The sequence below is a fragment of the Pezoporus flaviventris genome, unplaced genomic scaffold, assembly GCF_033815535.1.
Source record: "Pezoporus flaviventris isolate CSIRO_AGI_PZ_B2104156 unplaced genomic scaffold, CSIRO_AGI_Pfla_v1 ptg000129l, whole genome shotgun sequence".
Lineage (NCBI taxonomy): Eukaryota > Metazoa > Chordata > Aves > Psittaciformes > Psittacidae > Pezoporus > Pezoporus flaviventris.
The window spans coordinates 283,159-309,734 of NW_026892677.1; the positions used below are offsets into that span (position 1 = coordinate 283,159).

Consider the following 26,576-nt stretch of genomic DNA (forward strand, 5'->3'; position numbering starts at 1 on the left):
ATGCTCTGTGTAACAGTATTCTTCTGCTGCTTCTAATGTCTCTCACATGCACAAAACAACTGTTGGTGTGAAATGAATACACAGAAAATGAGTGGATTAAGGCTGGAAGACTGAATAACTTGATGAACAACTGAAAGTTTGCTGCAGTGTGGTTTTAGGTCCTTGTACCATATCAGATGCTACAACCTTTTTAACAAAGAAATGAAGTTGTCCATTCTGAGTCAGGAAGATAAGTTTGTAGAAAAATCAAAGGTTTTGTTTTATCATTCTTGATTTAAAAGGAGGTATTTGCTTTTTTTTTTTTTCCTCCCTAAAAATTCCTGTGAGGAAATTTAAAATTGTTTTCTAAAAAATGCTAAACCCAAACTTGTTTTCAAGACTTGTTTTCTGAAATTCTCAGCATCAGTTTTGAAATATTTAGTTTATTTTGCAAGATAGATAATAGGGGTGTCACACACATTATGAAATTTCAGTAGGGTTACTATCCAAAGCAAGAATTTTGACCCACTCTTCATATGCTGAGGGGATTTTTTTTAGATTGATAAAGTAATAGTATTAGCTTTCCTGCTAAGAAGTCTTCCGTTTATTAATTTTTATTAGACTTAAAATTCTATTGATGATGGCCATCGTTAGTGACATGATGTTCTTGCTAATCCTGCTTATGAAGTAATTTTATGTATGCTTTTTCTTTGGTAGAATTAGACTTTGGGCAGATTTGGCAAAAGTTGCACGTAAGCAAGAAGTGTGGGATGTCTGCCGTGCAGCGTGCAGATTCTGTCTCTGGTATGATGATACTTTGTTTAGGAAGGTAGCAAAGCCTAATAAAAAAAGTAAGTGAACAAATTATTCCAAATGTTGTGAGAGGAACTTTTCCCTCATTTATTAGAGTTACTTGAAAAAGTCACTCAATATTACTATTTTTTTTCCTTCCTGTGGATGGATCTGAAGTCGGTCAGGATGTTCTCTGTTGAAGCCATACTCTGCCTTCAGAAGTGTTTCACTGGTGCAAAAGAAAAGTACTTGTATGAAATTTATTTATCTAAGAAAATAGGTTCATTCCCTAATGGTCATCTAGGTCCATATTACCCATCTCTGTCATACTTAATTATCTGAGGAAACTGAAGAAAATGGATTATCAGTCACTCTGTATGAGGCTCATGTGGTAACATTTTTACCCTTTGCTCCTTTATTAGTGGTCCTCTGAGGTATCTGACCTTGTCTGTGCCTTCTTTCTTGAGGGTCTACTGAAAATCGAACACACATTCTGAACTCAGTGAAAGAGCACTTTCAAACCACTAGCTGCTTCCTTACATATATCTTGTTAAAGTGTTTTTTTTTGCGTGGGAGTTCATAAAACCTTAAGAACCGATGTAATTCTAGTGCACAGCCTGTTGGCTGGGTTGTTTTTTTTTTTCCTACCCAATGTTAACTGAAACTTTTCCACATTTTTCTCTAGATTGTTTCCAAGGTCCACTTAAAATATGGCTTAATTTGCCTGTTTTCTGTCACAAATTTTGTATCTCCAGACTAGCCGTGTTTTGTCTTTCATCTCTTCTCCAAACTAAAGGGAAAATAAAGTACTTACCAAGACCTCTGGGCAGCTATGCACCAAACCAGTCATTAATAGGAACTGGTATGTTCTTCTTTCACAAGTTTTCCATCTCCAAGGTAAAAGTGTCTTTCTCATACTCTGAAAGTTTACAGGAATTGTAATTTCGTCTGTGTCTTTTCCTGGGAAGGCAGGGCATAAAGATACTCTTCCTCTCTGTTTAGAAGTGTTTCAAATGGTTCAATTAAAGTTTGTTATGAGGTTGCTGAAGTTGGTTGATGCTTTCAGAGGAAGAATGTCACCAGAAATCCAGCACTAACTCTGACCATAAGTCAGCATTCTCAAGAACAGCCTCTTGGAAACCCATTCATACTGCCACTCAGCGTTAGGTGTTTCTGTCAGCGTGAAGGAGACAATGTTGCATTTGATGGGCAGTTGAGGTAATCTGTTCTGGACAGTTTCTAGTTTGGAAATAGCTCCTTGCAGTTAAATGAAACATGAACAGGCTTGAAACAGGAATAGGCTTGTAGATGCTCAAGGCAAGGAAAGCAAGCTATGATTGGCTGGAGTTCTCTGAGAACTGTTGCACCATTCATTTTCATGCTCCATGTCATTTTTCTTTACTACAAGAAACCTGGAGAGGGGCTTTGAGCAAAGGCCTGTAAGGACAGGACAAGGAGAATGGCTTTAACCTGCCAGAGGGGAGACTGAGATGAGTTCTTGGGCAGAAGCTCTTCCCTGTGAGGGTGCTGAGGCGCTGGCACAGGGTGCCCAGAGAAGCTGTGGCTGCCCCATCCCTGGCTGTGTTCAAGGCCAGGTTGGACAGAGCAACCTGCTCTAGTGAACGGTGTCCCTCCCCCTGGCAGTGCAGTGGGTTGGAAGTTGTGAGTTTGTGTCCCTTCCAACACAAACCACTCACTGATTCTCGGATTAGTGCGTGAGAAAAATGAAAGGTTTTCTTTACGTATATCATATTGAGGATAGGGGAAAAGTAGTTGTATTGTGAAGACCCTTTACAGAGGCTTGCTGGGTTGTCAGGCCCGAACAAAGGCACCTAATTCAAGATGTTCTAGAGTTAGAGAAAAATAACATACCAATTCCTATTAATGATCTTTCCATTACCATAGTGGGTACGTGGTTGCTTTGAGTTTCTAGTAAGTACTTCTTTTTCCCTTTAGCTTGGAAAAGAGATGAAAGACAAAACATGGCTTGTCTGGAGAATTTGAATATGTGTGATTGGTCTAGGCACCAGGAGCAAGCCACTCAAATTATCAGACTGGAGGTTTTAAGAAAACAAAAGCTTTACTTTTTAACCAAAATTAAAAGTTTATTTTTGAATATTGAAGTATGGTTAAAAAATTAGAGAAAAACTGGTAAGTCAGATTCATCAAAGAGTATTGAACCTGATGGTCAAACAGAAGCTCTGGTTCAGGAAATTGCATGCAGATTCTGAAAAACTGTGAAGGTAGACCAGGATTGAAAATAGCTTTGTGTATCCTACTTTTCCTCAAACACCCACCGTTGGCCAGCAATGTAGAGGAAACCCACTATGACAGCTTTTATGCTCTTACTTTGTGTTTATATCAAAATAATTTTGTTCCTTTCTCTTCATTATTAAACAAAAGAAAAAATAATGCTATTTTTCTCTCTTATGATGTGTAAATTGCCAGAAAGTGAAACCCATCCATGATTTTAAAATGCTGAGATTCTATCCACTACGTAATGCTCAGCACTCTCCTTTCATTGATGCAATAAAATTGGACTAGAGACCATGAGTTATATTCATCTTAATGTAATCTCAGTAAGCATGTTATGACTGGAGCAAGTTTTTTACTGCAAATATTGAAGTTGATGCACAAATGCAGCAATATCACAGGTAGCTGATACCTCAGCACTGCTTGAGAAGAACAGGCTTTGAGTGCAATAGATTGTACTGATGAAAAAAAGTGAATGAAACAATTTTAAATCTGTACTTGTTAAGTCTTGCGGATTTAAGGACATGGAGAAATTTTTACATTTTAAAATGGACATTTTTTTTTTCTGATTTGCCTGATAAAAATAAAGGAATTCTGTCTTTTTAGTTTTAGCACAGAAGAAGAAAGCTACTACAGCTGTGCTGGATGATGGTCAAGGTGACAGCTTACCAGTAGAATCATTACTAGCTACTAAATCCTTCTCTTTTGAAAGAGATTTACTAAGAATATTAGCAGAAATAAGATTCATTAATGCAGAGGTAAATAATTTGCACAGCTGTCATTCATGTTTGTTTTATTTAGCTATGTTTTATGTATAATTTTATGTATAAATCTTAAAGTACTGGAATTTTTGTTTAATGACTATCTCCGCAGGAACTAAAGGCAGAAGTTGTTTCATGAAGCATCTTTATCAAAATACTCTATGAAAGTAACTATAGCTATAATCACTGCAGGTGGTGATAATACGTTTTTACAAGGGATTCTGCTATAAATGTTTGACATGACATTTCTGAATCCTTAAAGTTCCAGCATGGTTAAAAGTATATATATATATATATATATATAATTTTCAAAATTAAATTATTTAGTAGAATTATCTACAGACAATTGGGAGATGATGAAGTATTTTACATTGTATTCCATGCAGTTGTGCATGCCTGTACACCATCTGAAAAAGCATTTTGTATTTTCTGATTTTTGAAGAGGTAACAACACTAATACTAAGTCACAGTCTATTTTCACCAGGATAACCTGGATAAAAAATGTGTTTCTGTGTATCTTTCCAGGCAACTGTTCATTTATTAAGATTGCAGGGAACTGAGCTGAATGATCATGCTGTACCTCCAGAAGATGCAAGTCAGTGTCATCCAGAATATGTTTCATATCTGTCTGAAAGTGATCCAGAATGGAAAACATACAGGTGCTTTTCATAAATATATAAAAAGACATAAGAACTGTAACAGATAGTTATTATCACATTCAGATGATAATTGCAAAAGTTATTTCTTCTTAGTAAAATTCCTTGTCACCAGATGATTCATATTTGTAAGTAGTTGTGGTAATGGGAAAAGGATAAGAATCTAAAGAAATTGTTTGAGATAATTTTCTCTCAATTGCTTTCATTTTGGAGTGTGTATTTTGTTTTTCATTTAACATTTATTTCTTTGAAACTAGTATCCCAACCTTAAAAACTGTTAAATCGGTGTTGTACTGACATTTAAGACTGTTCTATTCGGTATTTAAAACTGTATTTCCCCAAATCAAACCCCGTTTTGTCTTGCTTTATAGCTCCTATAAATATAATGATGTCTGAGTATCTGAATACATAGAATGAATTGCAAAACCAGTCTGTTCCATCAAATACCTGAAGTGAATAAGGGAGAGTAGAGGATAGCAAGTGTCAGGGTTTTTTTTCACATGATTATTTCTTTCAAAGGAGGAGAAGGGGAGAATTCTGAAGATGACATTTGAACTCTCTTCTGTTCCCATTCACGCTAATATTAGCCTTATTGTGATCGTGATCATGTCCTGAAAGAGTTGGATGTCAGAGTTGTGTTCCTAAGTCTGTTCATTAGGTCTGAAGGTTAAATAAAGTTTCTCACACTGTCTGCTTTCAGATGTTTAGTAAAATGGGAAAAAAAATATGAACTTACCGGAACAAGGGACAAAGATGATGAGGATTCTGTTCCAAAATTTGCTACTAAGCTGTTTTTGAGCTTACCCAATTAGATAAAAAACACGTAGGAAAAAAGCACTTTGGTCTACTGTGTTTTGTACCATTGTTGACATAGTAATACCTTGTGCCAGTTTTTGCTTTCGGTTTTGTGACTCAACCATGGCAATTCTGTACCGTCATTAGAGACTGTTTTTTAATATTGCTTTTTCTAAGTAAAAGTGCATCTTAATAATAAGAAAAAAGTTACTGGAAAGAAAGTTATTGCACAGTCTATGAAAAAGATCTTATTCTATTAAAAATTAATTTATCATTTCACAACATCTGGAGATACTTTGAGTGCAAGAACACATTTAGTTACTAAATGAAAAAGACACCTTAACTCTTGTGTAGAATGCCTTGTGTCTGTATTCAAATCGAGCCCTGTCATGGATATTTAATGATTTCTAGCACTTCTATGTGGATTCACACATGCATTTTAAAAAGCCTGTGTGGATGAAGTGTGAGCTATAATCTGATAGCATTTGAGTGTCGAGACTATTCAATTTACGTTGATTCCAGTTCCTTTCCTGAGTCATCTTCTGATCCAAGCAAAACATAATTTAATGTAGAAAGACTTAATAAATGCAGCTGAAAAGTAATTATATTTTTGTTGTTGTTGTTCATTAAGATGTGCTGCTGCATATTTAATCTTATGATATTATTCTTAGTGTTGAAGTTTTGGAATAACAGCTTCTTTATACTAACTTTATAGCTTATGGATAGACTGCTTATCTCAGTATGCTATGGAAAACTTCCAACGTGCAGCTGAAATAGGAGAAGAATTGAATGAAGATTGGATTGTTCACAATGCTGTGGTGTATATCTTAAACTACAATAGACATCTTATCTCTTCAGGAAGACAGAGGGAAATTGTTGAGTACCTGCACACTCTTCTTGGAGCCATCAAGACTGTTGGGCACAATGGGTAAATTTAGATGTTTGGTTATGAACATGGTCTTTGTTTTCTAAAACAGGAAAAATATTTTTACAAACACTCTAAATCAGTTTGTGCTGTGAATGACACTTACTGCTGTCTTTCATTGAACTTTATACTACGCAATATTAGTTCGTCTTCGCTGCGGAATAGCAATATGTTCATGTAAAATAGCATTTTGTTAAGCTAGTCAGAAAGAATCAGGAACATTTGTTTAGCCTATGAGTTTTCAGGAGAGCTCAAAATGTGTTTGCTTGCTGTCATGTGCTCTGAAGTTGAATTACATAGTAAATACGGTTCGTTACTCTATATTATTGTAAATATGTCTAATCAGAGCAAGGTGAAAAGGAGGGGGAAAAAGGAGGGGGGTAAATGTGCACATTAATAGACCATAAAAATGGGAACATAGATTCCACTGTGGTTTAGAGAAATCCTGTTGCATAGTAAGTGCATAGGAGAATGATTAACAGAGGAGATGCTCAAGTCGAAGTCTTACTGTGAATGAAACGCTATAAATTGTAGCACATTTTTGACAGCAACCTCGGCCCTGGGCAGACTGTCAGGGCCAGCAGCAAAGCAGACTTTTTAATAGTATTGGAGAGCAAAACCTGAAGTACATTTTGTGCAGAGGTGAACATTGGTAGTACCTGCTTATTAATGCTGAGATGTATGTTAGCATGTGTCAGCAGTAATGTCTTACTCGTAATTCAGTTTGTGTTTTCTCAAAAAAAAATTGTAATTCTAGCACAGCAGTTACAGCAGTTGATTGAAGGACACCACAGTCTAATAAAGAAATGGAATTATGTGAGGCCTATGCCTTAGGTGTTTTTTTAGGAAGTAGTTGTTATTTTCATGCATAGCAACCCACTAACAAAAAAAATGATTTTTAATTGTGTTTGTCTGACATAAATATGTTTGGTTTTTTTTTTTCTGTGAGGAAATAGAAATAATAGAAAAAGCTGAAATAATATGATGGAAACTATGAGAGTTGGTGTGGGATTTTGTGCCTGTAGCCATTTTAACTGCTTTTACAGTGGAAAAAAATTTTGTAACTTCCATAACTTTGCTTTTTTAAAAAAATCTAGACTTTCAAGTAATGTTTATTGCATGAAAGTAATAAGCTTTATTACTTCCTTTTATTTTGATCTGATGCATTATGCACTTCTGATTTTTGTTTTCTTCTGCAGAAGTGCTGAGATTTTATTGATGTTATGTAATGCTTTGGCTCGAGGCTTAATTCTTTGTTGGATTCCAAATCCAAAACTTGGTGAGATGATAAAAAAAGATGCAGCAGACAAAAGCAGAAGAGCTTCAGTAAAGAAACATGAAAAAGCAAATATCATCCAGTCTTCTTTAGTAGATCCCAGTGGACTTACTGATATCAAAGCTGCCTTAGAGGTAAAAAGCCCTCATTTTTTATAGTTATCTTTGGTCTGCTGTCATATATTATAATTCATATAAATTAAATGATAGAAACGTTTTGCAAAAAATAAGCTACCATATTTTACAGTTCTTCCACTGCAGGTCCTCCCCAAATGCACACTGAAGTTCCTTACCAATTGGAGCTGGGGACTGGAAGTTCTATTTACTATATGGTTTGACTTTATAGAGATGTTGTTAGCCTTAGACATGCATGTGCAATAATTTTAACACAACTAATGGATGGCATGTTCCATACAAAAAGCTTTCCACATTTATCCTGTGTTTCAGTCTCTTTTTTTAATTCTTGGTGTTCAGATTTGTGAATTTGCCCTAAATGTGATAACTGGAATGGCACCTAATGAAACAGTACCTATTGCGGCTCAACAGCAGATCATTGCTACGTGGGTGAAAGCCAAACAGTTAAATCAGCAGCAGATTGGACATAAACTTGGGCCAGAGGAGGAGGTACTTTGCTCTGGAATCATGCACAATGCTGAAACTTTTCTTTGAAAAAGCTAATTTCATTATGAATGGAATTATCAATGTGTATCTTCTATATATTTAAATACAATGTGAAAATAAATTTTGGCTGTAGTTCCGATAAATCTTTACGGAACACAGCAAATTCTTTACATTTGGCATAGCAGTGAGTCTACATTTCTTAACTCTGCCTTCTGTTTTTATCTGCCAAGAATAATTGTGGTAATGTTTGCTATATGATGACTGTATAACAAAGTTGGGTTTGAATTCATATATTTAAAATCATAAAATGGCTACATGAAAAATGAGAAAAATCATCTATATTTTATATCAACATTTAATACGGTCTGTATCTAGAATATGGGCCTAGTAAGTTCATAAGTAAAGTTTTATTCCTATCTTTTTATTTTATTATACTATAAAACCATAATCCCTCAGCAGTACATGAATTTACCTGCATTGTGTTGCTGCTATGTTTTCCTGATGTTAAAACTGTAGTAATTTAGAGTTCGCAGTATTAATTAAAAATAAATAAATACATAAAATCCTCCATTTAAGGACACAATGAAGAGAGGAGGTCTTTGGGGATTCCAAATATAGTTATTATTACCTTCTCATATTAATTAACTTCCTTAACAGTTTTTACTTGAAAAAGCAAAACCTGTTAATGCATTGCTTTTTATTTCTGCATAGAACAATGATGAAGCACAAAATCCTATGACAAGAATTCTTGTTGGTCTAGAAATGTATTCGTGTAATGGCCTGGGTCTCATGGATTTCACTGTTCCTAGCTTACCTCAGGTATTTATTTTATTAGCTCTTGAGTTTTAAGAAATTGCATAGTATCAATGTTATTTCAGTTTTAGATGGAGGCAAAATTAACTTCTGCCTTCTGTAGAGAGCTTTCTTAAAAGACTAAGATGTATTTCCCCATTTATCTAGGAATCTGGTGACATTGTCCTTTCTCCAGACTAGGATCTGTGTCCTTATAAATAGATATATATATATATAAATATGTTGGTATCTAATTGTAGTAAGTTGGTTTACAGATTTATGCCAAATATTATGAGTTAGCTTTAGCTTCAATGGCTTAGTTTTGGACAGCAGTACTGTAGTAGCCTCATTTTTACCAATTTATTAACAATACTCATAATTGGTATTTTATATTTGCATTATTATTACTGCAAAAGCAAAAGGAGCAAGGAGGATCCTATAATGAAACTATGCATGAAACACTATTATTGTAAGAACAGTGCTATCTCTCATTCTTATCTTTGGCTTAACTAAAAGGGGCTCTGAATTTCAGAAGTCTTTTTCTATTGATTTTCAGAAGACTGAAGATGTGATAAGTACTGACAGATACTGCTGGTCAAAAGGCATGCACACTTGCAGCTAGATGTACATGCACTAGTATAATACTACAAGGTGAACAATGGTTCTCTGCCGTATATTTTGAATGTTCTTGTAACTCTTTGGTTTTCTAGATTGTTTTCTCGTGTACTTGTTCTCTGTGCAGGTGGGTTGTGTGGAAGGTACAGCTGTAACCATGTAAGTGCTGTAGAAAAGAGCACTTTCGGGTTTTTTAATTTGTTTGCTGCTTTTTTTTTTTTTCCCTAGTTAGTGAAATTGGCTTTGGAATGCAGTTGGTCAGATTCCTTGGTGGAACTGCAGGTAATGGCACGATTTACATATTTTGCGTATGTGTCACATGACTATGAAACAGTGATGGCTTGTTCCAAAAGGATCTTGCAGTCAGATGAGAACTTCTTCCATGACAGAGATGCTAAGAAATGTGACATGTAAGTACATGGAATTTTGCGTGATACTGTGGTATACTTGAACTAAGTTTTGAAGAAAGGGTAAATGCACCTGATCACATAATTAAAAGCGAAAGAATCTTTTTTATTAGGAAACTATACAGTTAGAGGTGGAAGCAAAATTTTCCTACTTTCTACTGCCTCTGTCAGTATCAGTTACTTAGGTACTGCAGATGACGTTTTAGCTCTGCATCGTAGCCTGAGTAAAAGGCAGTGTGTGATCCAGATTGTGGCTCCAGACCCAGTTCACAAAGGTATGTGAATTTTGTTATCCAAGTGAATCAACGGGTCATATACACACGCATTTGAGAGTCTTCTGGGGCTGCATTGCTTTCCTGAAATGGTCTCTGGCAATCATGGTCTTTTCAGACTTTTTATAATTTCCAAGCAAAAAGTACCTGACTCTAATGCTTCTGCTGATGCAGACTGTGGCAGTGCTGAGCTGGTCTACACAGCTCATGAGCAAGATGGAGCTCTGAATGACAGTGAGAGAGCTACTATATTCCAGTCTCTGGTGTCAGGTAGTCTTTATGGTCTTTATTACTACCTATGCATGTGGGCGAATTTCTTCAAAAGTCCATTATCTTAAGTAATAATTTAAATCTTGATCTCAAAGGCAAAAAAAAAGAAAAAAAAAAGATCTGTATACAAAAGAATCTGTTGGTGGAGGTGATATCCTTTAATCCATCTGGGTTTTTTAATATAATCTCCTGGAAAAACAGAATGTAATTTTATCAAAAGCAAAAGGAATCAACCCCACTTAGTACTAATTTGTTGGAATGTAGGAAGCTTGAAATAAACGTGAACCTCTGAACGTAGCTTACTGCTCATTTTTCTCTCTAAAAAGTAATTCTCAAAAACACGTTTGCTACATGGGAAAATGATGTAAAACCAAATAAGATATCTTAGTAGGAAATATGTAGTTTCAGAGCATTACAGAAATTGAGAAAATACTTGCTGAGTATCCAGCAATCTGCAGACTAGTGAATAATAAAATGCCTGGTTCTTTGACAAGAAATGTAGTCATGGATTGTCAACGCTGTTTCCAGAGAAATGGAAGATAAGTTTTGTCTTCCCATGGTGAAGCACAACTTCAGGACAAAGGAGTTAAATATTTAACTTTTTTTTGGTGCTGTTAACTTGTACAGTAGAACAGTTGTGTCCTCTTGTGGACACAAGTCATAACTACATGACGGTTCTCACCACAGGGTAGAGATACCATGTATTTCTGTATATGGTTGCACACTGTAACCAAGGCATTAAAAAAAAGTCTTGCAAATTGTATTACTTCTTTTTGTATAAAATCAGTATTAAACAAAGTTATCACATTTATTTAGTTAGTCATTTTAAAATTTACTCTGGGACTGAAATCTACATTCTTTTAAATGTTGTAGAATATGCCCCAAATCAGTTTCTCCAGAGCCTTGTGCATACTTTACCAGACATAAGTGAGACCAATTGCAAAAGAAAGTATAAAAATTGTCTAATTTTTCCTATTTATGTTTTTAATTGCTTGCCAAGTAAGTTTGACTTTGGATTTATATTTTCTTTGTTGTACAATAGTCCATAATGGGGAGAAAACTCCAACTGTGTTTGCTAAATACAGATGATTTTTTTTAATCTTATTTCACAGTTATCATCATTAAAGTGATGAAAAATATAATTTATATCTGATATCTTTTCACAAAATGCTCAGGTTTTCAAATATCTTCTGATTTTAAAAGAAAAGTCAGTAGAAGCATTTGTAACTTCCAAAGCTAGGGACATCTATTTAGTAACAACTTGAAAGCATCATTAATAGGAACTGGTATGTTCTTACACTGTAAGACTAACGCTTCTTGAATTATTTGCCTTTATTCAGGCCTGGTAACAGAATGAGACAAGAAATGTTGAGCACTACTGCCTGTATACAAGGGAAGAGTATCATGGAAAATTTGCCCGGAAGAAAACATTTGCATGTAGCAGCATCAAAAGCCTTTGTTCAGAGTGCCTGGTATGTTTTATTTTGAGAGAAGACTAATACAAACCAGACAGATTTGGGGTTCTACAGTTGAAATGCTTAACAAAGGATTTGAAAGATGTTTACAGTTAGTAAATTTATCAAGTACTTCCACATAGCTGATCTTGTAATGTCACGGAGTCATTAGAAAATCCAGTCAGAAGGGATCTCAGAAGGGGTCTAGTCCAAACTCCTGCTTAAAGCAGGACCAGCCCAGGGCTTTATCTGGTCTTGAAACCCTCCAGGAATGGTGACAGAACAGCCTCTGGGTAACCTGTTTCACTGCTTAACTGTATTCATGGGGGAAAAGTTTTTACTCATAAATGCTCTGAACCTTTCTTATTTCAACTTAAGCCCATTCCTGCTTGTCCTGCCATCAACTATGAAGAATCTGGCTGCTGCTTCTCAATAACTTTGTTAGGTTATTAAGAAACTTCTTCTTAGGTCCTCCAAAGCCAACTCTTCTCCATGCTGAACTAGCCCTGAACTCTCAATCTCTCTTCTCAAGGCAAGTGCTGCTCTCCCCGAATGATCTTGATGGCCCTCCACTGAGCTTGTTGTAGTTTGTCCACATCTGGCATATGTTGGGGGACCTAGAACTGAATGCAGTAGTCTAGATGTGGTCTAAAGAGTGCTGACTTAAAGAGTGATAATTCTCCCAGTCTGTTGTATGTTCCTGTTAATACAGCTCAGGATGCTCTTGGCTGTTGTTGCCAGAGCACACTGCTGGCTGGTTTTCCATTTGCTGTCCACCTAGACCCCATGTCCTTTTCAGCAAAGCTACTCCTCAACCAATGAGTCTTCAGTCTCCACTGTTGCAGAGCATGATGTCAATATTGTGAATTGTATGCTGTGAAACCAAAGTAGAAAGTTTGCTTTAAATCCTGAATGTGCAGGAGGTGATATGTAGATGATGCGTGACTTCAGTATTGATTCTTTGCTATTCGTAAAAAATAAACGAGCAAAAGTAGGCAATTAGAACTCTTAGAAAATGAACATGTGATAGCCAGTGTGAGGCTGTTAACATTGTAGTACTTTCTTTCTTTCATCCATTCTTGTTTGGTTTCAGCTGGGATTGAGTTAATTCTCTCCCTAGTAGCTGGTGCACTGCTGCGTTTCTGCTTTATTTTGGGAATAACGCTGGTAACACACCAAAGTTTTAGGTGTTCCCCAGTAGCACTTGCCCTGATCAAGGATTTTGCAGTCTGTCATGCACTGCACTGATTTCTGCTTGGGTCAGGCTGAGTGTCAGTCCATGGAAGCTGTGTGATTGTGTTGTGCATCACTGGTGGTTAGCATTTTTTTCCTTTCCCATTTTAGTTTTATATTCTCTCCCCTTGTTATTTCCCTTATTGTTATCATTAATAGTTGTAGTATTAGTATATTGTACTTTAGTTATTAAACTGTTCATATCTCAGCTGGTGAGTTTTACATTCCTTTGATTCTTTGATCCCACCTGGGGAGGGAAAAAGGAGGGTGTAAGTGAGTGGCTGTGTGGTGCTGAGTTGCTGTTTGGGTCTAAACCATGACAATCTTAAAAAAGAGAGTGATGAATGAAATTAGAGTGGCCAGTGTGACAGAACTCTGAGGTCATGTCACAATGTGGATAAATCCGTATTCTTTTTTTAAATTTGCATGTTATGACAAGCACTTTTTTAGGAAGGACTGAGTGCATTTATATGTAAGTACATAGCTTGACACATTTCAAAACAAATGCAAAAAACGGTGAGCAAAACTTAAGCCTTAGTATGTCTAGTGTTACAGTCTAAGATATGTGAGCATATGGACTTGAAAAATCATGAAACTATGGGAGAAAATGGCAAAGGTTCCAGATTCAAAACCTGTTGTGGCTTTTGTGGTTTTTTATCTTAAAACTCTTTGATGGGTGATTGTTTTATACCAATCCATAATTTTTAGCTAAATTCTAAAGCTTTTTCTCACTCAAGTGAGTACTGTGTTGTATCACAATCTGGAGAGTTACTAAATTTAATTAATTCAAAGTAACATTTGCATGGAATATGCTCAAACTAATTTGAATGCAGTTAGAGCCATTTGGGGTATATTCTTGTGTTACAGTAGTACTGTACTATGCAAAATACATAGCATTTTAATAATTGTTCTGTACTATTTTTAAAGGTTTTGGAGTGAGAAATCAACACAATAGCCAAAAAATAGTAGATTATTCCCATAAGAACATCTTGAGTAGATTTCAACTACTTTAAGATGAAGGGTCTTGAGCTAAGATTACACAGAAATACGATAAACCCATCGATATGGTACTTGTTTATTGCTACTTCTGCTGAATGGTTGAAGGTGGTTTGTATACAAAAATGGAAAATATCTTTTGTATGAAGCATATATGTTAACCCCTCATTCCCAAGATTATATATGGTGGTGCCTAGATCAGGTAAACTCCAGCGTTTGCAGAAGTAAAATCCTTCGTTTTGGCTAGAGCGTGATAGCTTTCCTTCATTAAGATGTGCTCCACTTTCTGCAGGCACGCAGGTGAAGCCGGAAATTATTCCCTTGTAATGTTTGCAGCTAGACACTTCTGGAATGCATGTTTACATTTGCTAGGTTCTCCACGTTACAGAAAGCAGCTTAAAGAACCTACTGAAATAATTCTGAAGAGTATAATTGAAGCAGAATCTAAAAATAAACAGGTAAGAATATCTGTCAGGTATTATTACTTGTGCTTGTGATTAGTGATTGGTACTGATGATAAAGAAACAATCTGGTTTGCTTTGAAGCTCTGGGGGCATGCTTCGAGTCCGTTCCTAAAAGGGGAATACAGGGGTGGTTACTTACCTGCACTCACCAAGCACACATTCGCACATGCAGGCAATCACGCACTTTTTCTTTTTTGCCTTTTCAGGAGAAGAAGGAAATGTTGCCTTTGCACCAGTGGAGTACAAAGGATTTTCAAAATATTGGGTTGTCAGCTGGATGCTTTCTCCCAGGCATGTTCTTCTCTCTCTTGATCTGGTGATTAAAAAACCCCACTATTTTGTACTCTATTTATTCTAATTGTGCAGTATATTAATATAGCATTTGAATATACTTCAAAGGAGCTGAGGAAGACCTGACATTAAGAACCTCCCTATATGGGTTGTTATTCCACATACATGCTGATAAAGCTGATTGGGAGACAGCAGTAAAAGTCCTGGGTGAAGCTGTTCAAGTTTTGCCTCAGACAAGACACAGGCTGTAAGTTGATTGACTTTTTTTTATTAAAATAATCATCCTGATTAGTGAGAAGTATAAAACTCCAAGTATTTTTTATTTTATTTTATTTTGCATTGGGAAAATATTATGTTTACTCTTTCCTAGCTGTAAACCCGTTTATGTTAAATGGAAACTGTATTATCTAGGGTACTTTTTACACAGTCTCATCTGAATTTAAGGAATTACGGCTTTTTATGTCAGTTTATAAGCTTACTATGTTCAGTCAATAGAGCATGAGACAGTCTCAGGGTCATGGGTTTGTTCCCCATGTTGGGTGCCAAAAAGGCCTGTTGTGGTTTAAGCCCAGCTGGTAACACAGAACCATGCAGCCGCTCACTTATTCCCTCCCTTCTTCCACCCTGCACTCCTGGAGTGATGGGGAGCAGAATTGAAAGAATGTAACTCCCACAGGTTGAGATAAGAACTAAATAACTAAAGTACAGTACAAAACTGCTACTACTACCACTACTACTAATAATATGGGAAATAACAAAGGGAGAGGGTGTAAAACTATAAAAGGAAGGGAAAAAAAACCCAACAATAAACGCAAGTGATGCCCAGTACAATTGCTCACCACCCACCAACGAATACCCAGGCCAACCCAAGCAGTGATCTGGACCTCCTGGGTGACTCCCCCCAGTTTATATACTGGGCATGTGTCCTGCTGAACCCAGGACATTATGACATGCTGTGGTATGGAATACCCCTTTGGCTAGTTTGGGTCAGGTGTCCTGTCTCTGCTTCCTCCTGGCTTCTTACGCCCCTCTTCACTGGCAGAGCATGAGAGACTGAGAAGTCCTTGATTAGAGTAAGCGCTATGTAGCAGCTACTAAAACATTGGTGTGTTATCAGCATTGTTCTCAGCCTAAAGCTGTAACACAGGATTGCACCAGCTACTAAGAAGGAGAAAAATAACTGTTTCAGCTGAACCCAGGACATGCAAACTAGTATATTTATGCTGCACACGAAGTTACTTTACATGTACAGATACAAGTAACTTGCAATTTGTTTTGTCTTTTTCTAGCCTGCTTTTGAAACACATGGTTACAGTGAAGGCACGATTGGGATGCAATTTTATGATGGATATTCAGAAATTCAGAGATGAAAGTGAAGATTACTTGTCACATATGTGGCGTCACTTGGCAACAGCCTCTAGAAGTGCTGTTGGACAGTTAAGCTGTTTTCAAAATGGAGTCACTGTTTTACAGGTTTGTCAGTTTATTGTTCATATGTTCAAATGCTGGTAGAACAATGTTTCTCAAGTGATTCATGGCATTGCAGGTTCTGTGAAGTCTATAATGGAACTGGTAGGAAGGCCGTATACTTGACCATTACTTTTATAACTTTGAAATTGCTCTTCAGTTGGAGAACTGTGTATGGTTGAATCTTGGTATCCAGTAAAAGTTCAGTTGAGTCCTGCCAAATTGAAATGGCTAAGAGTAGCCAATTGCAAGAAGTTTTAATTTAAAAAAAGGAATATCTGGTAGAGTTTTCTCTTACATTCTGTTTAGCGTAACTCTGATTATGTGATGCCAATAAAACAGTTCACTGTCAAATTTTTTGCTTCTGTTAGGACAGTGTTGAATTTTGATTGTTTACATCACAAAGTACAAATAAACTCTTCCTTCATTACTTTTATAGAAACAAGAAAATGAATGGCAGAAAGTTGATTATCTGATGGAGTTTGCTGAATGGTTGTACCATAACCAGTTTCCCCATGATGATGTTATTAAACCTCTTGACTGGGTTGTAGATCTTTTGTTACGTATGAAATTTCCTATGCAATCCTCACAAGAAGAAGGTATGTAAGAAGTGTGTATCTTTCAGAGGAATTCCTCAGCAACAAACGCAAGAGATGTTTTTAACTTACAGCTTAGATACCACAAAGGACTGTAATGGCTGTATTTTCTCTGATATTCACTGTCATTTGTTCAAGGCTAGCTTAAATATATCTGTGAATGTTCAGTGTCTTTAGTATCACACATTTGGTCAAAGTCCCAGTATCAATATTCTGTTCATGCATTTCTGTTAGTGGTTTTGTTTGGGTTTTCTACAGTCCTGTGGTGTTTTAAAGTTTGTACTTATTCTTTAATGATCTCCCCACCCAGCTTTATGTGGTTGGTTATGATTGCTGGACTTCTTACACTGCATACATTTTGAGAAATTTTTTACAAAACTTTTAATGGAAACTGAAACAGTAGAATAAGAAAAATCAGATTCAAATATAGGACAGTTCAGGTTGGAAATAACCTCAGAAGGTCCGATCTTGCATGGAAGAGGGAACCTAGATGAGATCTCTAGCACCCTGTCTAGCTGTGTCTTGAAAACCCCCAGTGAGGGGGACTCCACTATGTCCCTGGAGAGAGCTTGTGCCAGTGACAGATTGTTCTTACTGTAAAAATTTATTTCTTAGATCATGATGAAACCTCTTTGGGTACAACTTGTACCCATTGCTCCTTGTCTCCTCTGTGTGGCTTCTTGTGAATAGAGAACCTCTATCCTTTTTGTAGCTGCCCTTTAAGTACTGGACAACTGTTGGGCAGAGAAGTGATTCAGAGCAGGCCTGTGGAGAAGGACTTGGGGGTGTTGGTTGATGAGAAAATGAACATGAGCTGGCTTCAGTGTGTGCTCACAGCCGAGAAAGCCAACCATATCCTGGGCTGCATCAAAAGGAGCATGACCAGCAGGTCAAAGGAGGTGATCCTGCCCCTCTACTCTGCTCTGACGAGAACCCACTTGCAGCACTGGGTGCAGTTCTGGTGTCGTCAACATAAGAAGAACGTGGAACTGTTGGAACAAGTCCAGAGAAGGCCACGAGGATGATCAGGGTCTGGAGCACCTCCTGTATGAAGACAGGCTGAGGAAGTTGGGGCTGTTCAGCCTGGAGAAGAGAAGCTTTGTGGAGACCTTGTAGCAGCCTTCCAGTATCTGAAGGGGGCCTACAGGGATGCTGGGGAGGGACTATTCATCAGGAACTGTAGAGATAGGACAACGGGTAACGGGTTTAAACTTAAGCAGGGGAAGTTCAGGTTAGATACAAGGAAGAAGTTCTTTACTGTGAGGGTGGTGAGGCACTGGCACAGGGTGCCCAGAGAAGTGATAAATGCTCCATCCCTAGCTGTGTTTAAGGCCAGGTTGGACAGGGCCTTGGGTGACATGGTCTAGTGTGAGGTGTCCCTGCCCATGGCAGGGAGGTTGGAACTGGATGATCTTAAGGTCCTTTCCAGCCCTTCCTATTCTATGATTCTATGATCTATGATTCTGTGTTGAACAGCACAGGTACCAGTCCCTGTGGGATCCCAGGAGGCTGCCAACCTGAGCAAATACCATTGATCCTGGCCATCTGAGTACAGCGTGTTAGCAAATTTCCTACCCATCTTGCAGACCACCAGCATCTTGCCATCTGTATCTTTTATTATGAAAGAATAAAATTAATCTGCTGAACTGTCCCTTTCCCTAACTTTACTGTGTGTTAACTTTATTATAGAGTGTTAATCATGCTCAGAATTCACTCAATTTCTTTGCTACTTTAGTGACTTCATTTGTGACAGTTACTGGATTATGTAACAGTAACAGGTGTTACCCTTACTGCAGTCTGCTTTATGTTGTAGAGCATCAATTTGATGTTGAAAGAGAACCATGTGTTTATAGTACTTAACTTCAAGCTGAAAATCTGCTAATTACTTGGCTTTGAACTGAATTTCAAGCAGAGTTGGAATTTCCATAAAGCATCAGAGTTTACTGAAAAGTAACTAGAATTACACAGCATAAAGGAGAGGATTGAGTAGCAGAGTATCTTCTGTTGTTGCCATCAAAAACCATTAAGATACCTTGTTACAGACTTAAGGATGAGCTTGAGCTCTGTTCTAGACTTAGTTGACACTGACCCATCTGTAGTTAGATTATTGCTCCTTCCTGTTTTGGAAGTGAATGCTGGCCAAATATGCTTGTTGCTGGCTAGGCTACCAGGAATTAGGATCTCGTCTTTGGTCAGGTAGAAAACACTACATCAAGATCAAGGGGATTTTGACTTAACTGCAATGCTTCTCAAGTGGCTGAAATAAGTAAGTTACATTGTCTTTCACACGGATTTATTTTCAAGAAGATAAAGTGTGCTTGCGTTGGAATTAATTTCTCTGTCAGGCTTACACCATTTAATATACATAGCTGTTATATTATTCATTGTAAACATGGTATGAGTAGCATTGCATCACTATAAGAAAAACATCTTCAGTAGATGGATTTCCATTTTAATTCTTTTCATAAATATTTTCATTTTAAATTCAGAAATTTTAACTTTTGAAAATATTTTGTAAGTACTGTCACTGTGAGCATGTTATATATTTTTTAACAGAAAAAGATAATATACCAAAATTTTCTCCTGCAGAAAATTTGAAGACAGACATTGGAGCAAATGATACCATGCCCCAAATTAATTTGGAAGATCTGAGTGATATTAAAGAATTGGAAGCTTTGTTTAGAGCACAGACATTAATAGCTTTAATTTCTGGTCATAGTTCTCCTTTTCATCAGCAGCACTGTTTGATGGCATATGCTTGTATCATCCGTATCTGGCAGGTGAGATTGTTATGAGCTTATATTAATTATATTAAATTGTGGCCAGTATATTTCAAGTTATCTTGTGTAATCGTGGTGCCAGCTATTCGCATGATGTTTTAACTAATCTTTAGGATTTCCTACTTTGTGATATAGCTAGCATGTTTTCTCAGGTTAAGGATTAAAAAAGATTGTTTCTCTTGGGAAAACGGAGAAGAGCCATGAAGGATAAAAGCAGTGGCCCACTGTTTCTCTGCAGTATGTTCATGCATTTCATGCAAAAGGCTTGCAAATTTAGTAATTTCAGTTTGTTAAAGGATCTTGGTAGTGGCACAATACATGCTGAAGACATTGCTAACAGTTCTGAGGAATCTGTAATTAGATTACAGACAGACCTTCAACAGCCTGAATCAAGGGGGCTGTCATTTTGACTGAAAGGAATAGTGTGACATAGTTAAATTCAAATTTGTTTCTCAGGTTTTGAGAAGTATAGACAAGCAGTGTTTACCAGTCGTTATACTCAATTCCTTTTTGCATTGTTACAGCATTTCAGGTCAAACCGATCTATTTCATTTCTTACTGATACGTATGTCTAATTTAAAAGGCTATTGGAAATCATAGCAAAAATCATAGGAAAACAATTATACATTAAATATGAGTAAATCTTTGAAGGGACTAAATATACACTTGGTAATAGTAATGACTCAAATCTTACAGAGACAATCTTAGCGTTGTAAATAGGATATATCTATGTAGCTTCATTCCAGCTAGATGTAAAAGCCTGCAATTTTTACTCCTGTAACAAGTTTCATGTATATATATATATATGGTCAAGTATTCATTGTGAAATCAGTTCAGACTCTTAACATTTGATGGAAGACAGGAATTGAAAAAAATGAATGTTGGTGTTTTCAGAATTATATAAATATAATTTTTAATACCATGACCTTGACTGAGTGTCTTACTAGAGAAAAAAGTATCTGAAAGAAGTATTACTGTTTGGATAGACTATTAAAAAGAGTTAATGCAGCTGTCAGTGCCAGTTTTAGGACAATGACAATAATCATAAGAACTCATGTATACAGCTGAACAGTACTGTGAGAAAAAGAACAGCTATGGTACTAAAGGAACAAAAGCACTACAGAACAGCTTAACCTTGTTTGGGAGTCAATAGTAAAGCAGACTTGACTGCAGATGTCCATTTCTGAAGCAGGCTTTTAGAGTTAGGACTTCATTAATAACTCAGAAGATATTTAAATGTTCTCTGAAAATCTCAATAACTGCAGTCAAATTAGCTGGCTCTTACTTTAAAAATACCTTTAACTTGAAAATTTCACAACTTGTGCAGCATCCAGCATTATTTTTTGTTCATATTATATTTGCTACTCCTGATCCCTCCAGGAGAATATATTCATCTTCCCAAATTAATGTGCTTTTTAAATTTTAGGTAAGAGCAGAATTCATGCTATTAAGTGTGTAGAGAAATTTTCAATGGATGCTTTCATATGCTTAAATATTTAGATTTTTTTTTTTAATATAACATTCATTAGTAGCATTATAGACTAATCCAGAAGCAGAACAGAGTGGCTCTCTGCAGTCTTCCAGATTACTATGATATGAAATGCATCCCTTGCAGAAGATGAAGCCATCTAAAGTAGCAGTTTTAAAAAAAAGAATTCAATTTGCAACCACATAGGTTTAAAAAATCGGAGTAGTATTTTAGTACAAAAGTGATGTCATTTTTTTACATTCAGCTGGTTAATTGTATTGTCATGATCATTCTAAATGGTTGTACAAATAACACAAGCATCTAGGGGTCTCTCAAGTATTAGTTTTCTGAAGAAAGCTCTTACAGAAATAACAATGTGGTACCTGGCAGTTGTTAATAGCTGTAGATGGTGAGTTACAGTGAATAATCATTATTATTAGAAATTGACATTATTACTGAAAATTGAAAGTAATTAACTGTAATTATTTGTTTATCTAGGTATCGTTGTCAGCATCAGGTCCTATTACAAAAGTATTATCAAAGTCTTCCCCACTTACAGCTCCTCAGAAGGTGCAGTCTGTAATTGCTCCTAAAAAAGAGAAGGACAACAAGAAACATGTAAGAACCCTTTCCTGTGGAATTAAAACAATCATCTCTTTCTAAGAGATGTTTCCCTGGGCTCATTTGTTTTAACAAATACTTCCGTTCCTTTCTTGTAAATGCTGTCATAACCTGAGAATTTCTCTTGGAGTCTCTATATCATACCTTCACTCTTGATCGCATGGACTTGAGAGGCCATAAATTTACAGATGCTTTTCTTTTGTTTGCTGCATTGATCAAAATAGTACTGTTTTGTAAAAATTACAGTTTTACATCTAGAGGTCTAGTCACTCAAACTTTAAAGGATATTGAGTAGATAATGTTGGTTTAGGGTTTTTTTTTATGATATTTGAATATTTTATACCAACGAATGATAATTTGGCCTTATTTTTTATTATAGGTTGAAATTTCTGGAAAAGAGAAGCCTAAAGGGAAGGGGTCAGTTCATACCTTACCAGCAAACGTAGAAGAATGGGCTTATTATGACTGTCCCAATGAAATTAGAGATATTTTTAAACAGAAAACAAATTGTTACGGTATTAACTGGCATAATTTCCCCAAACCTGTAAGTATACTCCTCAAAATCCTAGAGTGTTATTTAGGAAAAAGCAAGTAGCAGGGAACTACGTTGTGGTTTAGGTTTTCTGTTTGTGAGACAGATTATGTTCAGACTGCAGTCAGAAATCCTTCCTTGTCATAGTATTCATTAATACGTCAGAAAGTGTTAGTCTGCCCTCTGCATGCTGAAATTAACATTAAAAAATCGTTAACAGAATGCCTGTACTGGCTCCTATGTACCTGACTGATTTTTCAGCTTGAGAGTTTGTTTAATTATTTAATTTTTTTTTAATTAAAATTTGGAACTGAATCATCAATTTAAATTTAAATTTATTCCATACAAAATAAGGTTTATACTGATTGAATTAAACAATTTTTTTTCCAGACTTGCACTTTGTATTTTATGGACCTTTTATCTAAAGAACTACAGAAAATTTTTTGCCCCCACTTCATTCTTCCCATCTTGCAGCTAGCTGAAGTTATTGCTAATGAAGTTGTGGAATGTCGAAGTCTGTCTGATCTCTATCACCTTCGGTTTGTATCCTTTATTTATTTTCAATAAAAGAGAAACTCAACGGAAAGAACAATTCATTAATATTTCAGTAAATAGTAAACAGGTTTTTGATGACTTATTGTTTATATTTTTAATGGGTTTTATTTATTTTAATTTCTTTTTTATACATTTTAATAGAATTTTGATGAATTGGTTTGCTTGTGGTATTAAAGCCACTAAGTTTATCTGTTACTAAGCATGATCTCCACAAAGAAAGGTGAACAAGATTATGAACTCAAACCACTTTCATGTGAATAATTTTTGAAATGCCTTATTGTTATGGAACTGAACAGGGCAAAGTCCAAAAATGTTTCAATGAAACTAAGACTCCCATCTTGCATCAAAGTTACATCATTTAGCTTATGAACCCCCATAAGTATCCCCAATAAGCTCATTCTCTATTATAGGCATTTGCCTTTGTGACCAAAATTCTGTTAATTTTATGAAAGATTAGCCCTAAAAGATTTGAGTCACAGATATTTTATATGCATGCAATGGCAAATTATTGCTGGTTTAGTTAAAATGTTTTGTCATGCTTTTTTGAAATGTATTGCATAATGTTTGCTTAATAAGTAACAGTTATAAGCAATAATTGTTTGCTTAATTCCCAATAATTGTGAAATAATGTACTTATAAAATGCCTGAAAGAGGTCACATGGAATAGATAAATATTCCTATATGCAAAGGTCAGCATGTTTATCTTAATTGCAAATCAGTTACTGAATTACTACCCAACAAGACTAAAAGTGATTTACTAATAGGAAATGGATTTGCAGCCAAGCTTTGCCAGCCAGTTTTTTTTGTTGACTCCTCAAGATTTCATTTTATTTCATGGTATTTTATTTATATCTATCACCTTATTTTTGATCAGATATGTATACACAAACATGTTCCTCTTTACTCAATATACAAAAGCAGATTAACACAAACACATGTATGGGATTTTTTTGCATGCTGTAGTGAGACTGTATTTTAATTATTTTTGTACTTTTACTACATCATTTTTGCTGCTGAATTGGAGAGATACGCGTTTGATGAATGGGCTAGGGATACCGGTGGATGCCACATCCCTGGAAGTGTGTATTCTAGGTCAGTTGGATGGGGCTTTGAACAACCTTTTCTGATGAAAGATGTTCCTGCCCATGGCAGAGGGATTGTATAAGATGATATTTAAGGTCCCTTCCAACCCAAACCATTCTGTGATTTTATGACCTCTGTCAGTGTGTAATTTCAGCTACCACAGTTCCACCTTTTTTGTTTAAAATTTTTGTTACTGACAGTATTAACCAAGACGTAAGAAGGTAGGACTGACAAACGTGGAATGTGTGCTCTTCACATAGAATGTGCTTGGATGAAGCAATGTAGGAAAGATTCTGATTGTTTCTTAAAAATTTCTTTTTTTTTATTCTCAGAATTGCCCTGATCTGTTCAGACCTAAAACTGAATCAGGCATCTTTGCATCATGAGAAAGCAGCTGGAGAAGCCTACATTAGTGAATTAGAACAGGCAATGTATGTATTTTCACTACAGAGGCTGTATTTAGCTGGGATTTTTTTCCTACGCTTGATAAGTGGTGTTGGGGGGGGGGGGGGGAATTAAACCCCATGATGCTTAACACAAATGTGGTGCATTAGCTGGGCCCTAAAATTCTGTGCAATATTGGTTTGTATTTATCTGCAGAGTGAGTGTTTGGTGAAGATGACTAACACACTAATACTTCATCATGAAATACTTTCGATATATATTTGAATTTACTTTTTTTTTTCCTTGTGCTTTAGGTGTAGGCAAGAAATTGCACTGAAAAAAGAAAAAAAATTACATACTATGACAGAAGACAAAGAAACATTTTTTGAAAATACTCAGCAGAATGGTACCAGGGATGAGAATACCCTTACTTCAAGTGAAAAGGTTTTTCTTTCTACTCCAGTTACTTTAGTAAATTATGCTTCACTCCTTATTTTCATATACTTGCTAATTTGTTTCTATGTAATTTTATACTTGAGAAATACACAAGCACAAAAAGTTTAACTGCATACTAGTTAGATTGGCAGGCACCAGCTGAATGTGAGCGGAGTTTGCCTGGCATAGTTTTTGTATTGTGGAACAAGAATAGAATCTGTATTAATATAAAATACAACTACATTTCTACAAATGGAATCTGGGACTAGTTCAAGTCAGTGGAAAAGACTGAGAAGTGAAAAAGCATTGTATTCACCACTGGTCTCAGTTTTGCCTTCTTCCTCTCTCCATTATATCACTGCATACTGTTTTGCTCCCTCAGACACATTTTTTTAAAGGCATGCAAATATTTCAGCTCTGTCTTTTTTGTCTCTTTAGGAAGATAACTGCCTTACTGATATTTCTCAAACTTATCTCCACTTTCCTCTTTATTGTGGCAATTCTTTCCTTGCTTTTATCATATCATTTTGCTGTCTTTGTATATTTTTTCTATTCTTGTGTATGTAAAGAATCATTTTCTAATTTCTAATCCCTCTCATGTCACCTTTTTTAGCTCTTGCAAATGTTTTTTGGTTCAGTTATTACCAAGAATCATCTTCTTCGTGACAGTAGCAGATCTGAAGCAGTTCGTGTGTTCTAAAATTAGTTTTAATAGTATATATTTATAGTCCTCAAAAGGCATTCAACTAATAAATATAAATCTCAAAGTAAACCTGGTTTTCCTGTAATACAAAGTTGAATTTCAAAGTTAGAAAATAGAACTGGACTGTGGGGTATATCAAGAGTTGATAGGATAGGTAATAACAATTTGTAATTCATATAGTTTAGTTTGAAATTTATGAAGGTGTAATGCTTTTTTTTCAGGTTTTTGAGTTAAATGAAGCAACAGGGAAAGGACTGAGTGCACTTTCTTTCCCTTATTTGTGGATAGAAAAAGCTGAAGTATTAATCCAGCTAGGCTTGTATCAACCAGCAAGACTTCTGCTATCAGAGGCCCATGCTGCAACACAGGTATATCAGAAATAAAATAGAAAAAGAAACATTATTAAAACATGTAGGAAAAAAAATTAATTTTGATGCAGTTGTTCCTCATAATAATCAAATTGCAATTATCAAACCTTACTCATCCCTCAACCCCAACCCTCTGTCATTTGGGTTTCAACGTATCTAATGCATACATTTAAACACATGGCACTTAAGGCCAACTTTATGGGAATTGTCTGAAGATTATTTCAACTTGTGAAGTAGTGTCAGCACCTCTGCTTTGCACTGAGCTTGGTAGATGTATGAGTATCCAAACCTTGTTTTTAAAAATAGTTTAGGGACATTCAAGATTTGCTCATGACAGAGCATTTAGCTCCATCCTCTCAACATTTTGATCATTTCACAGTCTAGTTATATAATTTTAAATTTCATTACTCTTTTACTGCTGTGTTTTGATAAACAGCCACTGACACTGAAACTATGACTCAGAATTCTGGCAGATCTATGTAAGTGTCCCTGTGTTCCATCAAACAAATCCACATCACCTCATTGTTATGAAGGGTGTACATTAAAGATATTCTTTCTATATCCACTGTCCTCCGTTATAGCTCTTTTCTTGGTTATATGGGTTGCTGAAACATAACTATTGCAATTCCTGTACTTCTAAAAAAAAATATTGTTATCCTTTTATTCCACAATAATTATTCTCATGTAAATAAAAACTATCTATGATTATTTAGTGTGAATCATGAATGCTCTG

General features: G+C 35.9%; 1 protein-coding gene across 1 annotated transcript in view; it reads left to right on the plus strand.

The window, feature by feature from the left end:
• The window catches only part of CFAP46 (cilia and flagella associated protein 46), a 75,975-nt gene that overhangs the window by 23,294 nt on the left and 26,105 nt on the right, over positions 1–26,576 (plus strand). The window contains exons 12-32 of the mRNA XM_061478612.1: positions 697–830; positions 3,631–3,782; positions 4,311–4,444; positions 5,952–6,164; positions 7,361–7,571; positions 7,911–8,060; positions 8,769–8,876; positions 9,693–9,874; positions 11,754–11,885; positions 14,389–14,554; positions 14,767–14,851; positions 14,960–15,098; positions 16,141–16,324; positions 16,758–16,917; positions 19,504–19,694; positions 21,661–21,780; positions 22,163–22,327; positions 22,706–22,854; positions 24,286–24,384; positions 24,652–24,781; positions 25,697–25,843. Coding sequence (XP_061334596.1) covers positions 697–830; positions 3,631–3,782; positions 4,311–4,444; positions 5,952–6,164; positions 7,361–7,571; positions 7,911–8,060; positions 8,769–8,876; positions 9,693–9,874; positions 11,754–11,885; positions 14,389–14,554; positions 14,767–14,851; positions 14,960–15,098; positions 16,141–16,324; positions 16,758–16,917; positions 19,504–19,694; positions 21,661–21,780; positions 22,163–22,327; positions 22,706–22,854; positions 24,286–24,384; positions 24,652–24,781; positions 25,697–25,843 — 3,151 coding nt within the window. The remainder of the gene's footprint in view (positions 1–696; positions 831–3,630; positions 3,783–4,310; positions 4,445–5,951; positions 6,165–7,360; positions 7,572–7,910; positions 8,061–8,768; positions 8,877–9,692; positions 9,875–11,753; positions 11,886–14,388; positions 14,555–14,766; positions 14,852–14,959; positions 15,099–16,140; positions 16,325–16,757; positions 16,918–19,503; positions 19,695–21,660; positions 21,781–22,162; positions 22,328–22,705; positions 22,855–24,285; positions 24,385–24,651; positions 24,782–25,696; positions 25,844–26,576) is intronic.